The sequence below is a fragment of the Zeugodacus cucurbitae genome, chromosome X, assembly GCF_028554725.1.
Source record: "Zeugodacus cucurbitae isolate PBARC_wt_2022May chromosome X, idZeuCucr1.2, whole genome shotgun sequence".
Taxonomy (NCBI): Eukaryota; Metazoa; Arthropoda; class Insecta; order Diptera; family Tephritidae; genus Zeugodacus; species Zeugodacus cucurbitae.
In genome coordinates this window covers 30488414-30505709 of record NC_071672.1, presented here as the reverse complement: position 1 = coordinate 30505709, position 17296 = coordinate 30488414, and the positions used below count along the sequence as shown (strand labels likewise).

Below are 17296 nucleotides of genomic sequence, written 5' to 3'. Positions count from 1 at the left end.
GGTGATATCATTATTTTTATTTTTTTAATTTGCAACATGTTGTATTTGTATTTGCTTAGAATGGCGTACGGGAGCTTGTGGTCGTGTGATTTTATATGATGAAGATACTACTTCCAAAACCGAGAGTGAATGGAAGAAACTCAATACACTACAACACTATAATGTTCCTGACGGGGCCGGTCTGAGCTTAGTACCCAAACAAAGTTCGAACTATAACTTTTCAATACTTTCGGACAAAAATGAAAAGTGTCACAAGTGAGTTATATATTAACGATAATAACAGTTTGCTAACATTAATTGTTGAAGATAGATAAAAGAAAAGCTAAAGATACTTACGTAAGCATTTGTATTTAAATTTGCTCCTACCGTTTCGCCCACAGATATGAAACATTGAATTTATCGAAATATACATCTTCCTCACCAACGTTTAGCCGTGCTGGTAGCCCACTAAATAATGACTTACATGAGAATGGTATCAAATTTTGGCATTTGGTCAAACACCACGATAGCGATATACAAAAGGAAGGCGAACGTGTCAATAAGCTAGTGTCCGAGATATATTTGACACGTCTGTTAGCAACTAAAGGCACATTGCAGAAGTTTGTAGATGATCTGTTTGAAACCATATTTAGTACAGCTCATCGCGGCTCCGCGTTACCATTAGCAATCAAATATATGTTCGACTTTTTGGATGATCAAGCAATATTACATGGCATTACAGATCACGAAGTTGTGCACACCTGGAAGAGCAATAGTTTGCCTTTAAGGTAAGTATATCGAAAATCCACCTTTATTTTTGAGCGTTGTCTTAACTAAATAACTTAACTCGCTGTGTTTACACTAGGTTTTGGGTTAATTTGATTAAAAATCCGAATTTTGTTTTCGATATTCATAAGTCAAACATAGTTGACTCCTGCTTATCAGTAGTAGCGCAGACGTTTATGGACTCGTGCTCAACATCAGATCACCGCTTGGGTAAGTTTACTAAGTTTATTATTTTGCGCTAACACGTAAATATATGCAAAATTTTTTAGGTAAGGATTCACCGAGTTCCAAATTGTTATACGCAAAAGATATACCGGAGTATCGCAAATGGGTTGAAAGATATTATCGTGATATAAGAGAAATGCCATCGATATCCGATCAAGACATGAATGCTATGTTAGCCGAAGAATCGAGAGTATGTATATATATTCGTACTATTCTTCTTATTATTATTATTAATTTTAATTATTACTATTTTTATTACTATTATTATTATTATTATTATTATTATTATTATTATTATTATTATTATTATTCTTATTATTATTATTATTATTATTATTATTATTATTATTATTATTATTATTATTATTATGATTATTATTATTATTATTATTATAACTTTATTAGTACAAAATAAAAAAATACATTTACATTATTTCTAACGAATTCTATGCAATTTTGCTTAAACTCTACGTTTCTGGTTTTATTTTTTAATTTCATTGGTAAATTATTAAGCAGTTTTAAACCTGTGTATAAAACATAGGTATAGATATATTCAAATTATATATACACACCTGCTCAAAATAATAGTTACACCAAGCCCGTTCAAGTAAATCACATTAATAATTTGTTATATTCAAATTTGTAAGAAAAGTGAAAAGGTTAACGCCCCCAAGCATGCTTGGTTGATGCCAAATATTATCCATAATATTTTAGTTTGAGCTACAAAATATTTTTCTAACATACCTAAAACAATTTGCCTCAAAAAAGATATAAGAGGACACAATACGATTCGTAATAAAATGATAAAAGAATTAAAAACCAAGACAGTTCAAAAACATATGCAAACGAAATTTCAATGTTAAGTATTTCGCATAATTTGGAAACCACAAGCACGAAATTTTTTGTGGAGCTTAATTTATTAGTTTTTATACTCTCGCAACAAAAGTTGCAACGAGAGTATTACAGTTTTGTTTACATAACGGTTGTTTGTAACACCTAAAACTAAAAGAGTTAGATATGGAGTCATATATACCAAAGTGATCAAGGTGACGAGTAGATTTGAAATCCGGATGTCTGTCCGTCCGTTTGTCCGTCTGTGCAAGCTGTAACTTGTGGCGAAAACCACAAACGCATAAAGTGTCATAACTAAGCCATAAATGAAGTTATAAAATTAAAATTTCGAATAAAGGATCGCACTAGGAGCGGGCATATTTGTATGTAATTTTTTTGGGGAAGTGGGCGTGGCCCCGCTCCCAAATCGGTTATTTGTATATATCTCGCAAACCAATAAAGCTATATAAATCAAACTTTCCGCAGTCGGTTTTCTTATGTACCCCACCACACATCATGAAAATAGTTGAAATCGGATAATAGCCACGCCCACCTCCCATACAAAGGTTAGGTTGCAAATTACTAAAAGTGGGTTAACTCACTAACGAAAAACGTCAGAAACACTAAATTTTGCAGAAGAAATAGCAGAAGGGAGCTGTACTCAGATTTTTTTACAAAATGGAAAATGGGCGTGGCATCGCCCACTTATGGGTCAAAAACCATATCTCAGGAACTACTCGACCGATTCGAATGAAATTCGGTATATAATATTTTCTTGACACCCTGATGACACTGGTGGAATATGGCGAAATCGGTTCACAACCACGACTACATTCCTTATAACTCAATTTTGAATTCCATATTATTCCCTCACTTTATAATGTAAACATAAGGAACCAATGAAGATAGCGGAATAAAACTTTACACAAATAGTGCATATCATCTCTGGCTTCAGTTGTGAAAAAATTGTCGAAAACGCACTATAACTTTTCAAGGCCCCAGATATCGAACATGTTGAACTCAGCGCCTAAGGGTAAATTTTAACCGAAAATTTGGGTAAATCTCTCAGATAATTTAGTATAATTCATAGGAAATTGTTTTTTTTCTAATAGGGTTCTGTTAAAAAAATTATTAAAATTGGGTCATAACATCTCCACATACCTAATTATTGGTTTTTCAAAAATACGGTGGGCTTTATTCCGCATATATGTATTGGTTAATATTAGAATTACCTCAGCCCTTTTCGTTATTCTATGAAACTTTATGCCGATTCTATGGGTAAATTTTGTATGTTTGTAAGTTTCTTCAATAAATTGCGAGAGTATAAAATGTTCGGTTGCACCCGAACTTAGCCTTTCCTTACTTGTTTTTAATTGTTGTACAATTTGGGGAGAAGGATTGTTTTATCTGTGGAAGAAAAATACAAAATCGAAGCGATACATGAATTTGAGAAAAAACAATAGTAAAGTGATAAATAAACTACTAAAAGATTAATTAAGTAAGCTGAACGTTTAAACAAGCAGAAACTAAAGAAAAATCCACCTCTTAATAAGTTGCGAAATGAAATACGCCTAATTATTATTCGAACATGTTTAACTTTCTAAGTAGTGGCGTTATCTCTTATTTTGGAATGAGAATATATGTATTTATGAAAGCCGATATGAAAAATGTTTGTGTTTCCATTACGAGCGCCATGAAAGCGAGCGTCAAAAGTGTAACGGTGTAGGGATCCACATCATACTATACCCGCGAATTGCAGTTTTTAACGCCAAATAGAAATGCAAATAAATATAACCGAATTTGAAAAAGTGGATTTCACGTTAATAGAAATATTTGTGGCAATTTAGAATTGATACAGTGTCGAAATGTCGTTGTTCTAGAGTGGCCGCCATAGATCACGTCTGGGAATGGTTAGTTATAAAGGTGTATGAGAGTGGTAATCAATATACCACCAAAACGGAAATAATCACCGACATAAAAATTGTTTGGTCAACCATTACACTAGATTTTATGAAAAAACTATAGGGTTCTCTCCCCAATGAGACTTATGCAGTTATTATTAGCAAAGTTGCAACCGCCCATTAATAATTTAAGTTGAATATATATTTGAATTATAATTTAAAAATGTTAAACGGAAAAATTTAAGTTAGTGTAGGGGGCGCTATCCTGATGACGCATTTTCGGTTGCAAATTTTTTTGAATCGTTTTATAGCTAATTTCGAGGCTAATTGTTTAAAGTATGTTAGAAAGAAATTTTATAGCTCTAACCCAAATGCTATGAATAATATTTGGTATCAACTAAGAATGCTTAGGGGCGCTATCCTGATGACGCGCGGTGTATTATATATTTGTATATGTAACTGACTATTTTCATATTTCTCATTACAGTTACATACTACGGAGTTCAATACAAATTGTGCCCTCCACGAGCTATATACTTATGCTGTAAAATACAATGAACAATTAACGGTAACTTTAGAAGAAGATGAATTTTCACAGAAACAGCGACTTGCCTTTAAATTGGAGCAAGTGCATAATATGATGTCAGGAGAGTAAATATCTGGCCTTTTAGTAACTTATTTTATATGCGTTATAATTTTGCTAGTGTCTCAATTCTATCGAAAAGAATATATACATATATATAAATTTAGTATGGGTCAAAGAAGAATGCAGCATAAAATGAAGACACACTTACCAACTCTTTGCTAAACTTTTGCTGTATTCAGTAGCACAACGACAACCAATTATATATACTAAACATACTAAACGAGCAATAACTTGAAACTGCCGGTGCAAACATTGTAGTTTACAATGGACCGACACTGTAATTGTGCCAGCATGCTTATTGACAGTTTGACATAAAAAACAAAGCAGCATTTCAGTTTTATTTGTATGCTGCACAATATGTAAGGGCTTTCCAGAACTTTTGATGAAAGTAGTCTCCTGCATTTTGATGTACATATGCTATGGTATGAATTTTTAATTATCAGCAACATTACGTTGATTTCAAAATTATTATTATTATTTCTTTTATTTCGTCACGAACAAATCTAGTACTAAATGATATTTTTAAATCTCTATTAAAAGCGCATGGCCATCAACAAAAAAAATATTTTTTTTTATTATTTATCTAAAAGCCATTGATCATTCATGGAACTAATATAAGAGAAATAACATAAACACAGTGTAAAAGTAAATATTAAACGGGGAAAAATAAGTAATTTGCTGAAACTCGCAAATATTAAAGATTCTCACTAGTGATGCTGTTTAAGTATTTCGATAGTATATTTAGAATTTTCCATCCCTTTGCCCATCCGTTGTAGATGGTTGCATAATCACGAACACAGAAATTAATATAGCAGATATAAGCTCATATAAACATAAATAAGCGTAAAAACACAAAAACGACTGATTTTTATATAAAATATAAAGTAAAATAAATGTTTATATTATACAAATCATTTAGCTTAACAGTATTTAGGTAAAAATAAAACTAAAACATCCAGGAACTATAACAAAATATATAAGAGCTCGTTTTTATTTATTTTACATCTTTTTGTTTATTGTACTGCTACGGGTTTAAGAAATGTGTTATGTTATACTTGTAGTAATAACTGTCTGTAATAATTTATATAAAAAATTGTAAATGTGTAATGAATGTATGTCGTAAGCGTAACAATAAGAAACTATACATATAGAATATCGATTTGCTCCAAACATTTAACATAAGCTGACAGTTGCTTTGTAAAAAAATTGAAGTGACAGGGTGGGAGGTTCATTTATATATGCAAAGGAATAGGCTATTTTAGTGTACATAACTATGCTTGGATGACTGCGTATATATTATATATGTATCAAGGAATTTCCATTTATAACGACGCAAAGCTACAATGGATAAACGAATTTTGTAAGGCTCTTGTAATATAGTAGGTATGTAGCAACCTTGTACACTTTAACTTTCGACAATTTTGCAAAATTTTGCCATTAATGATTAGCAAACGAAACGTTGTGTTGCTTTTCGAATTTCGATAATTTTGATAATTGTCTAAAAATAACCTGAAACTATTAAACTTTAGCAACTACTGCAGAAAATAATTGAAAATTGTGAAAACATTTAAGTAGATTTCCATAAAATTATACGTAAAACTGCAGCAGGTTTTTGCCACACAAATCTTTTACTAATATACATATTTCCAGCGTAATTTGCAGTTTTGCGCATTTGTTTGTGACAAGTCGTCAGTCATGTTTACTATAAAATTTGCGCTACATATCACCATACAACCAATATTTATTGCCATTTCCGAACGTTGAGTGCACATTTCACAAGCTGCCGGAATACAGAATATAACCTATTTCTTTACAAAGAATTCACAAAAAAGATTATTTTCAATAAATTAGAGTACAGCGGGAATTTATAATCACAATCGTGGAGTAAGTTTGTAATAATATATTTTTTAAAGCGCGTTATATGTACATTAGTATTTTTTATATTTTTATTTGTTTGCACTACATTCTTTTAGGCACTTATAATTTTATTGCTTCATGTTTTCAATATTTTTGTGATTCTGTATTCAGCTGCTAAAGTAAAAATGTCACGAGAGTATTGTAATACTATTATTATACAATGGTATATATTATATTTATAAACAATTTAGCATAAGTTTTGATAAAGTGAATAAAACGCAAACAAAACGTGAAGTTAAACACAAGTTTTACATAAGCTATTTTAAACGTAATTATATTAATATTTTCATCATTTCATTTCGTTTAAAATGTTTATGTTCAATTGCTGCAGTTTAATGTTTGTGCTGTTTTCGTCAAGGTTTGGTTTAAAGGAACGTGAGGTTTGAATATTCGTTCAATATTGTTATGTGATAGAAGTCATTGTAATTAGTATTAGCGAACAACATGCAACATGCAGTGTGTTCGATTGTAACATAACATTTTAATTAACTAAGTATATTGCAAATTGTGTGCATTTAAAATTGCATTTTTTCCATTAAATTAAACGATTTTCAAGATAGTGGCGTATGTTGAAGTTTGTACACAACTTTGAACTTCATTCCATTGAAAAACAACGATAAAAATTGCGAGCGCATCATTTCCACTTTCTTTTTCTAACATAAACGATTTAATGGTTTAAATAATACAACATATTTATATATAGCTATATAGATTTATATATATATAACACATATGTGTTTGTTGGTACACACATAAACACTTAAAGTATGGAAGCTTGTAATTTTTAATTATAAGTTAGATATTAAAATTTTTGTAAAAAACCATTCGAACGAAAAACGTTTCATATAACTGCTCTGTGTAGCGTGCTTTTGTGCATATATATGTCAATTTGAATATTGTACGATATTTATCAACGTGAAAATAGTTAAAATATAGTTACAACTACGCGATATTATATACATACATGTTTATAATAATATTTTACAAAATTTCTTATTTTATGACTAATTATTTTTGACAATGAACATGCTAGTGATTTATGAGTCGGTTACTGGATTTTACTAGTAACTTTATTGAATTTAATTTCAAAGAAAGTTGAAATGTAACAGCTATATGACACTCTTATCGTTATCGATACACTAATCGACACATACATGTTTGCAAATAATGTTTCAAGTGTCATAATATTAAATACTATTGCAGCACAAACAATTATAATAATAGTAATCAGACTTGTAGACTTTAAACCCATCGGATTTTATGACCCCATTCAAAAGTTGCTGCACTTTTCGCGTATTTATATTCAGTTTAAACAATAATAAAACTGTATAAATATGTTCAATGCGCACAGATAACATAAAAGGTGTTCCCCGTTGAGTTGTGTGTAGTGACTTGTCTTACAGGAAAGGCAGTATATTCAATGTACAAGTGCAGGAATGATCGATATTAGATATTCTATCATTCTTGGTACAAGTGCGTACAAAATAATTGCTTGAACACTACTCGAATCATGCGGGGAATTGCTGCTGGAGTGTCCGTCCTGATTTTCTTTCTAGGCGAATTTTAAATTTTACATTGAATTCCATATTAGATTTGGTTAATATATTTTATAATATTGATTTACATGACCCATCACATAAAAATACGTAGTTAGAAATGTAAATGTATACAATGAGTTAAAAAAAGAAAAAACAATAAGAAAATAGCGTAATATTTGTGGTTGTGCGTAAATCCTGTACGAGTATGGTAAACTTATATGGAAAAAACCCTAACACTACTATAACTACATTATGAACAAGCAAATGTAAAGTTAATAAATAATGTGTAAACACCCACAAATGATTTTTAACAAATATGCCACTAACAATATATTAGTAAACTATATATAATATGCAAAAGGTTATGCGTTACTTGCGAAAAATTCGTGCAACTTTAGAGTAAACGTTTGAATGAATTTAATTAAGCAATCCAACATAAATTGAATATGTAAACAACATATGGTTAAACGTTCTACACAAACCAAGCATGAAAGAAGACAATAATCAGCTTCTCTGCTTATACAAAACGGTGTACGAACTGCTGAGTGTGTAAGCTTGGAGTTAAACTCCTACGAACATGTGCGTACTACACTTCTGCCAAAGCATTATGCAAGTTAGGAAGACACAAGTAACGTAAATGGCAACAAAATGTACTCATTCTATAATTTGACAAACGGCTATAGGTTTGTGTGACGAATTAGTAACAAAATCGCTTTAAGAAGTATCACAAAACAGGGCAATAACAAAAACAATGTATATTTGAACAAAAAACAATTTGTTTAAATGCAAAGCAAGCATACTATATTTGAACTTGAACAAAAGCATTCATACTAGTTCCAAACCCGCAGTATGTTATATACTGGGCGTCGTTATTATTTATACACATTTAAATTTAATTTTTAATTAATTAATGTTTAATATTTTTGTTTTAATTGAATTAATTATGAATTATGTGCTATACTAAAATAAATTTGGAAGCCAAATGGACTACTCTATATAAATTTAAATTAAAATAACTGCCAAAAAAACACATAAATATATGCGTTTGAAAATGATCAGTTTTAATGGTTTTTACACAACCAATAACAAAAACTTCCCGAAAAAGCGTTTGACTTTGTACTAGCTGGTGGTTGTATTTTAGTATTGTTTAAAAGATGTTTGAAACATAAATAAAATATAATTTTATCAACAGTTTAATTAGAAACAAGTAAGGAAGGGCTAAGTTCGGGTGTAACCGAACATTTTATACTCTCGCAATTTATTTATTTAACTTTATATTATGAGTATATAATTAATATTCGTCATATATATTGTATAAAGTCCATTGAAAGTTGGAAACCATAATATTAGGTTAGAAGCACCGAGGTCCTCGTGTTCGATATATGGGCCTTAAAAACCTATGGTCCGATTTCGGCGATTTTTAGAATGGGGCTGCCACACTATAAACATAGTATTTGTGCAAAGTTCTGCACCGATATCTTCACTAGTGCTTACTTTATATATTGTAAAGTAACCGATTCAGATCGTCTTCAAAGTTCTGGTATATGGGAAGTAGGCGTGGTTGTGAAGCGATTTGGCCTATTTTCAGAACATATAATTGGGATGCAAGGGAAATATTACAAACCGAATTTCATGGAAATTGGTTGAGTAGTTTCGGAGATATGGTTTTTGACCCATAAGTAGGCGGAACCACGCCCATTTTCCATTTTGTAAAAAAATCTGAGTGCAGCTTCCATCTGCCAATTCTTGTGTGAAATTTAGTGTTTCTGACGTTATTCGTTGGTGAGTTAACCCACTTTTAGTACTTTTCAACCGAACCTTTGTATGGGAGGTGGGCGTGGTTATGATCCGATTTCTTTCATTTTTGGACTGTATTAAGAATTGACTAAAAAAAAAGACTGCAGAAAGTTTGGTTTATATAGCTCTATTGGTTTCCGAGATATGTACAAAAAACCTATTTGGGGGCAGGGCCACGCCCACCTCCCCAAAAAAATTACATCCAAATATGCCCCATCATAGTGCGATCCTTCATACCAAATTTTATTTCCATAGCTTTATTTATGGCACTTTATGTGTTTTCGGTTTTCGCCATTTTGTGGGCGTGGCAGTGGTCCGATTTTGCTCTTATTTTTCGAAAGCAACCTTCCTATAGTGCCAAGAAATAAGTGTTCCAAGTTTCATTAAGATATCTTAATTTTTATTCAAGTTACAGCTTGCACAGACGGACGGACGGACAGACAGACATTCGGATTTGAACTCCACTCTTCACCCTGATCACGTTGGTATATATAACCGTATATCTAACTCGTTTAGTTTTGGGTGTTACAAACAACCGTTATGTGAACAAAACTATAATACTCTCTTAGCAACTTTGTTGCGTGAGTATAAAAATCAGTATTTTGAATTTATTTACATTTTATTATATTTAATATAATTTCAATTGAGTTTTTTTAAGGTTTAACATAAAATGAAAAGTAGTTTCTTGGCGTTTGAAAAGCTGCGCTGCAAATTCATGTAATACACAGTAATACTAGAATATGTGTTATATTCAATGATAAATGTGTCATTGCACTATGCCAATGAACACAACTAGATAGAATAATTTGAAATGTACACGCAGTTACACATACATGTATGTATGTATGCAGTATGCAGATAAAATGAAGCTTGTTTCAACATTCATTTCTCACTTAGTTGGCATATTGTACATACTTTACTTTACTATTTAGGGCATAGATAAATTAGTTTTATAAGATCGGGCATAAAATCCCACAACAGAAGTCAACAAACAACAGCAACATACTTATATAAGTTTCGATGTGTGTACTCTAAATGCTTGATTATAAGGGTTGCATTGGATAAAGTGGCTACATATTTTGTAGCTGTGCGGAAACTCTAGACCTTCGCAAAACTCGCATTTAACACGCACATACCTATATACATATACCAATAAAAAATCATATTTTAACCATTGATGACTTCTCTTTATCTGTTATATTTTGTGATTTACTTATTTGATTTTGTTTTGTTTGTGACATATAAAAGCGCAATTAAAAAAATTAAATTAAATCAAATTAGTTTATACAGCGGATAATATTTGTGTTTACCAAAGAAGTTAAGAAAATTAAAACAATTTTTTTTTTTCAAATAAAATCTGCTGACCTCAACAATTGTGAGTTTATTCAAATTTTATTTGTCTTACTCCACAACACACAATTCTCATTTGTGGTACTAGGGTCAATTTATAACTAACGCCAGTTAAGCTGGCACTAGATTTAAGCATAATAAAGTTAATAATAAAGAAAGTATTTTATTTTTTGTACACCAGCACATTTTTGCGTTTTTATAAAAATTTTTTGTAAGGGTTATGAAATCGATTCGTGCTTCCAACTTGAGTTTAGTTTTATTTCCTTATTATGTATTTCATATATATTTTATATGTATGTTGAAGAGTGAAGACTGATCATGAATAACAGGATATCATCAGCATCAGTACAGGTGCTACAAGTGTATGTTCAATTAAATCAGTTAAATCCCTATTTTTCTGTGTTTTTTGTGATTTTGTTTTTGCGATTTGTGACACGCAATATTGCATATTTTCTAAAAAATGAAATGTAATGAAAAATTGTCTTAAAACATATCCTAAAAGCATACAAATCTATTGCACGGTAACTACAAACGTTTACATAAAAAACTTGTAAAAAATTCGAATTCCGTTATTTGCGTGTAGTAATATTTTGTGAACAATCGCTTTACATTGTAGTAATGTTTAGTAGACAAAATGAAATGAAATTCGTTAATGATTTCTCTATGTAAATTGTATGTAGTGCAAAATATGTATGTAGTTCTACGTACACAAGTACATTAAATTATGAATCAATCAGTTCAATCGAATACAAAATCAAATAGCTGAAGTTCAAATCAGCCTTGGGTTATATAAAAATATCAGCTAAATACCAAAAAGGAGATTTCTTATGTATGTGGAAGGGTGGCATTGGCACACTCTTTGCAGAAGTGTTCACCAATAACTACAGTTGCAACAAAGCGTAGAACTAGGTCAGATGAAACAAAAACAAAAAAATAATAAAGGAAATTAAATACAAAACAAATTGTGTAATAAAAAGTCAAAAATGAATAAAAATGTGAGTACATATATCTAATTAATTCATAAAAACATAAAATATTATATAATGAATGTAATTGTATTTTATGTATATGTGTGTGTGTAAAATATTCTTTTAAAAGCTACAATAAAAGTGGAATAGAAATTTTCGTTATTATTATTACAGAGTAATGAATACGAATGCAGGTGCGCTGGTTCGTTGTTGTTGTTGTTGTAGCGGTTGACCAAACCTGTTGAATCGGTAAGCCTAAAGTACCTTAAAAGGGAACGAGTTGTTTCGACAGGGTCGGCCACGGGAATGGGGTGTTAGATGAGTGGAATTTAGGGGCATGAGGGGACTCTTTGTATGCAGGACATATATTGAGTATGTCGTGGTTCAGTCTGGATAAGTAGAAGTTTAACCTGCTACAGTATCCAGAACGAAGTTGCGCGAAAGTCACTATAATTTCACGAGGCAACTTGAGCTCTGTGTCTGCGATGGGTGATGTATCTCCAAGTACGCCATTCATATGGAGTGAGTCGATGGAGATGTCAATGGGTTCTATGAGAAATGCGTTCAGTGCTTGTCGAAAGTCTGTCGCATCCGTAGTCCGGTCGGTAGAGTACTGTAGGTCGTCAACGTATTTGCGGAAGGTACTCTTAATGTACTGTTCTGGGAGGCGCATCGGTTTCCAATAGATGATTGCAAGAATGATTTTTACGAAAGCTGCCCGGATAGTGGTATTCCGACAAGTCTGAAGCTTGCCCAGCTATATCTATATATATTATATTAGGTTGGCAAATATCTCCCTTCCGCCTTTTGGTCTTTTGAATTTGGCGGCTATGTATGAAGCGCTACAGAGCTCGTATCTGGCAATTCTATACATCTTTGAAATGTCTTGACATAACCTACAAAACGACGCTATGCATGATTAGTTCGGATATTACATTCTACAGTTATAGACGTGTAAACATGGAGCTCGCTAACGCCGAAATTCGCGCTATTTTCCTTCATTAAAGGCAAATCCTTTAGAGAAACATTCCATGAGATTAATGATGTTTTGGAGGACGGTACTCTATCACTTCGAACTGCGGAGGAATGGTTTCGACGATTCAGAGCAGGTGAAAACGACACCATGGATAAGCCAGCCCGCGGGATACACAAAAAGGTTTGATGTTTGGGTGCCGTATGATTTGACGCAAAAAAACCTTCTGGACCGAATCAACGCCTGCGATGAAACGGAACGAACTCGATCCATTTTTGAAGCGGATGGTAACTGGCCACGAAAAATTGATCACATACGACAGTGTCAAGCGAAAACGGTCGTGGTTGAAGGCCGTTGGATCTCAAACAATGGGCAGGTCGGGATTGACGGCCAAAAAAAAAACTGCCAAAAGTAGAGATGCGTGACGCGGTGCTATGGACTCGGATATAACCGCGTAAGCGCTGTCTACGCCACTCAAGAAGAAGAAGAAGAACATTCGAGAATTGCTAACTTAATTTCAATTTATTTGGCCAACTCACAAAGGGTTACGTCTGCAATGAAAATAAAGGTGAGTACGAAACTTTGAATAATAATTAGTACGTTAGTTTGGCAGGCCGCAAAGCCATGCATGTGACTTTAGCCTAGCGACTACGTTACACGTAGCCCTATTTCTACGTTGATACGGAGCTCGGGTGAGGCGATTAAATTTGTGTGAAGATTCACCTTGAGCACCCTCAAATCTCGGTTTTGTAACATCAGAGTTCTGAGTAGGTGCCTTCTTCGCCACCTATAGGACTAGTGAAGTCGCCACGATCTCTTCTGTACCGAAATGGAGAAGGATCTCCACCAATTTCCAACGTGTTCTCGTATAGGTTTCTAAGCGTCCACTAGATGAGGGCTTTCAATAGCTTTTTTCCACCACTCCATGGACATCTGTCACAGCGTATTACTGTGGTCATTCAGTGCCACGATCAAATACTGTTTCGCAATCTCACTGGCTGCCGCCGCTGCCATGGACGTTGTCAGTTGATCATCCGCAAGCATAACGTGGCCCTGCCCCCAAATAACACCTTGCAATCAAAAAAGCTTTCTGCAATCACTTCCCTTACGTACCCCATTACATACCATAAAAATAGGTGAAATCGGATAATAACCACGCCCACTCACTATACGAAGGTTATGTTGAAAATTACTAAAAGAGCGTTAACTCACTAACGGAAAACACCAGAAACACTAAAATGTACTGAAGAAATGGCAGAAAAAAGTTGCACTCAAATCTCAAGAACTACTTGACCGATTTCAATTAAATTCGTTATATATTTTCTGATCCTGATAACACGGATACAAAATGGGCGAAAGCGGTTCACAATCACGATAACTCAATAACTCATTTTTGAATTCCATTTCATTCCTCCACTTTATAATGTATACATAAGGAACCAATGAAGATATCGGAATAAAACTGTATACAAATAGTACATATGTATCATCTGTGGCATCAATTGTGAAAAGTCGAAAACGGACCATAACATTTCAAGACCCCAGATATCGAACATGTTGAACTCAGCGCCTAAGGGTAAATTTTAATCGAAAATATGGGTTAATCTCTCTGATAATTTAATGTAATTCAGAGGAAATTGTTTTCTTCAAATAGTGTGTCTCTGTTCCAAAAATTATTAAAATCGGGTTATAACATCCCTAGCTCCCATATACCTAATTATAGGTTTTATTCCGCATATATGTATTGGTTAATGTGTGAGATATCTTAGCAAAATTAAGTGAGCGTATATTGGATATAGTGTACCTTGCTGGTGAAAATTAATGAAATCGGTTCAGGAATCACCTCAGCCCTCATCTCTATACATGATGATTTTCGTTATTATACTCTCGCAACAAAGTAAAGAGCAAAGAGAGTATTATTGTTTTGTTCACATAACGGTTGTTTGTAACACCCAAAACTGAACGAGTTAGATATAACGTTATATATACCAAAGTGATCAGGGTGAAGAGTGGAGTTCAAATCCGGATGTCTGTCTGTCCGCCCGTCCGTCCGTCTGTGCTAGCTGTAACTTGAGTAAAAATCGGACCACTGCCACGTCCACAAAATGGCGAAAACCGAAAACACATAAAGTGCCATAAGTAAGCCATAAATAAAGCTATGGAAATAATATTTGGTCCAAAGGATTGTTCTAGGTAGGAGCATATTTGGATGAAATTTTTTTTGGGAAAGTGGGCATGGCCCCGCCCCCTACTAAGTTTTCAATGAAATTTGGTTTGTAATATTTTCCTTGCATCCCAATGACAATAGGCCAAATTGGTTCACAACCACGCCTACTTCCTATATATCTTCCTAAAAATCGCCGAAATCGGACCATAGGTTTTCAAGGCCCCATATATCGAACATGAGAACCTCGGTGCTTCTAACCTAATATTAGGGTTTCCAACTTTCAAAGGACTTTATACCATATATATGACGAAAATGTAGGTCAAATTGTCTATTATATAATATTAAATAAATATATTACGCGAGTATAAAATGTTCGGTCACAACCGTACTTAGCCCTTCCTTACTTGCTCTATTAAACTTTATGCCGAATTTATGGGTAAATTTGTGTGTTATGTAAATAAAATGTCTTCAATAAATTGCGAGAGTATAAAATGCAGAGAAGATAAATAAATAGCTTCAATATTTATGAAAAGGGGTTTGTCGGAGATTGTCAAGTGGGTTTTTTCATTTCTATAGCTACTTGGATAGGTTATTTGGACAATAGAGGATTTTGCAAAAATCTATTTTTAACTTACACTGCAATTTTAAACCTACAACTTATGTACAACAGGCTTAGAGTGAAATCTTTTTCAGTATTATGCATCTGTTTATTTGCTTTATACATAACACTGCCAAATTTATTTGATAATAAGCTTTTTATTTAAAAAAAAAGAATAATCTTAGGCCTTGACCTGAAGGGAGGCATCTTTGCTTTTTAACATAGACTTAGACTTCTATTTTAAGGAAAAGCTAAGCATTCTAGATAAAAGAGACATTGCTAACAAAAACAAGTAAGGGCAGGGCTACGCCCACTTCCCCCAAAAAATTACATCCAAATATGCCCCTTACTAGTGCGATCCTTTATTTGAAATTTTACTTTCATAACTTTATTTATGGCTTAGTTATGACACTTTATGTGTTTTCTGTTTTCGCCATTTTGTGGGCGTGGCAGTAGTCCGATTTTGCCCATCGGAAAGCAACCTTCCTATGGTGCCAAGAAACAAGTGTGCCAATTTTCATCAAGATATCTTAATTTTTACTCAAGATACAACTTGCACAGACGGACGGACAGACAGACATCCGGATTTCAAATCTCTCGTCATCCTGATCATTTTGATATACATATGTAACCTTATATCTAACTCGTTCAGTTTTATGATTTACAAACAACCGTTATGTGAACAAAACTATAATACTTAGCAACTTTTGTTGCGAGAGTATAAAAATATTGATTCTAATGTACAAAATAGCGTTGTAACTGTAAATCCAAATTTAGAGCTAAATAGAAAAGATTCGTCAATTCTCATTTCGTATAAACGCCATTATAAGGGCTAAGTTCGGGTGTCACCGAACATTTTATACTTTCGCAATATATTTATTTAATTTTATTAAAATAACACACAATTTGACCCACATATTCGTCATCGTTGGAAACTCTTATATTTATAGTATTTTAAGCACGGAGACATATTATTAAATGAAAGATATTCCCTCCGAATTTCTTCAAAATATATTTAAGGTAAAAAAAAATTAGAAGCCCTGAGGTCTACATGTTCGATATATGGGGCCTTAAAAATGTATGGTTCGATTTCGACGATTTTTAGAAGGGCGATGCCACGCTATAAATGTAGTATTTGTACAAAGTTCTGTTCCGATATCTTCAGTAGTGATTACTTTATATATTGTAAAGTAAACGATTCATATCGACTTCAAAGTTCTGGTATATAGGAGGTAGGCGTGGTTGTGAACCGATTTGGCCTATTTTCAGAACATATAATTGGGATGCAAGGGAAATATTACAAACCGAATTTCATTGAAATTGGTTGAGTAGTTTCGGAGATATGGTTTTTGACCCATAAGTAGGCGGAACCACGCCCATTTAAAATTTTGTATACCATTTTGAGTGCAGCTCTTCTGTACCTTATTTATAATGAAATTTAAGGTTTCTGTTGGTTTTGCTTACTGAATTAAAGCATTTTTAGTAGTTTCAACATAACCTTTGTATGGGAGGTGGGCGTGGTTATAATATGATTTCCTCCATTTTTGGACTATATTAGGAAATACCTGAAAAAAACGACTGCTGAAAATTTCGTTGACATAGCTTTAGTAGTTTACGAGA

The 17296-nt window shown here is 32.9% G+C and overlaps 1 protein-coding gene across 2 annotated transcripts in view; it reads left to right on the top strand.

The window, feature by feature from the left end:
* The window catches only part of LOC105219006 (plexin-A2), a 28747-nt gene extending 11678 nt beyond the window's left edge, over positions 1-17069 (top strand). Inside the window, exons 5-10 of one of the 2 annotated variants that reach the window (XR_008472190.1) lie at positions 60-255; positions 381-767; positions 845-975; positions 1035-1180; positions 4210-11965; positions 12113-17069. Coding sequence is in view for 1 of the 2 variants with exons in the window: in XM_054235663.1 (XP_054091638.1) it covers positions 60-255; positions 381-767; positions 845-975; positions 1035-1180; positions 4210-4377 (1028 nt within the window). In the remaining variant the exon portion in view is untranslated. Of the gene's footprint in view, positions 1-59; positions 256-380; positions 768-844; positions 976-1034; positions 1181-4209 lie in introns of both variants that reach the window. The other variant, XM_054235663.1, reaches the window with a different exon arrangement.
* The last annotated feature ends 227 nt before the right edge of the window (positions 17070-17296 follow it).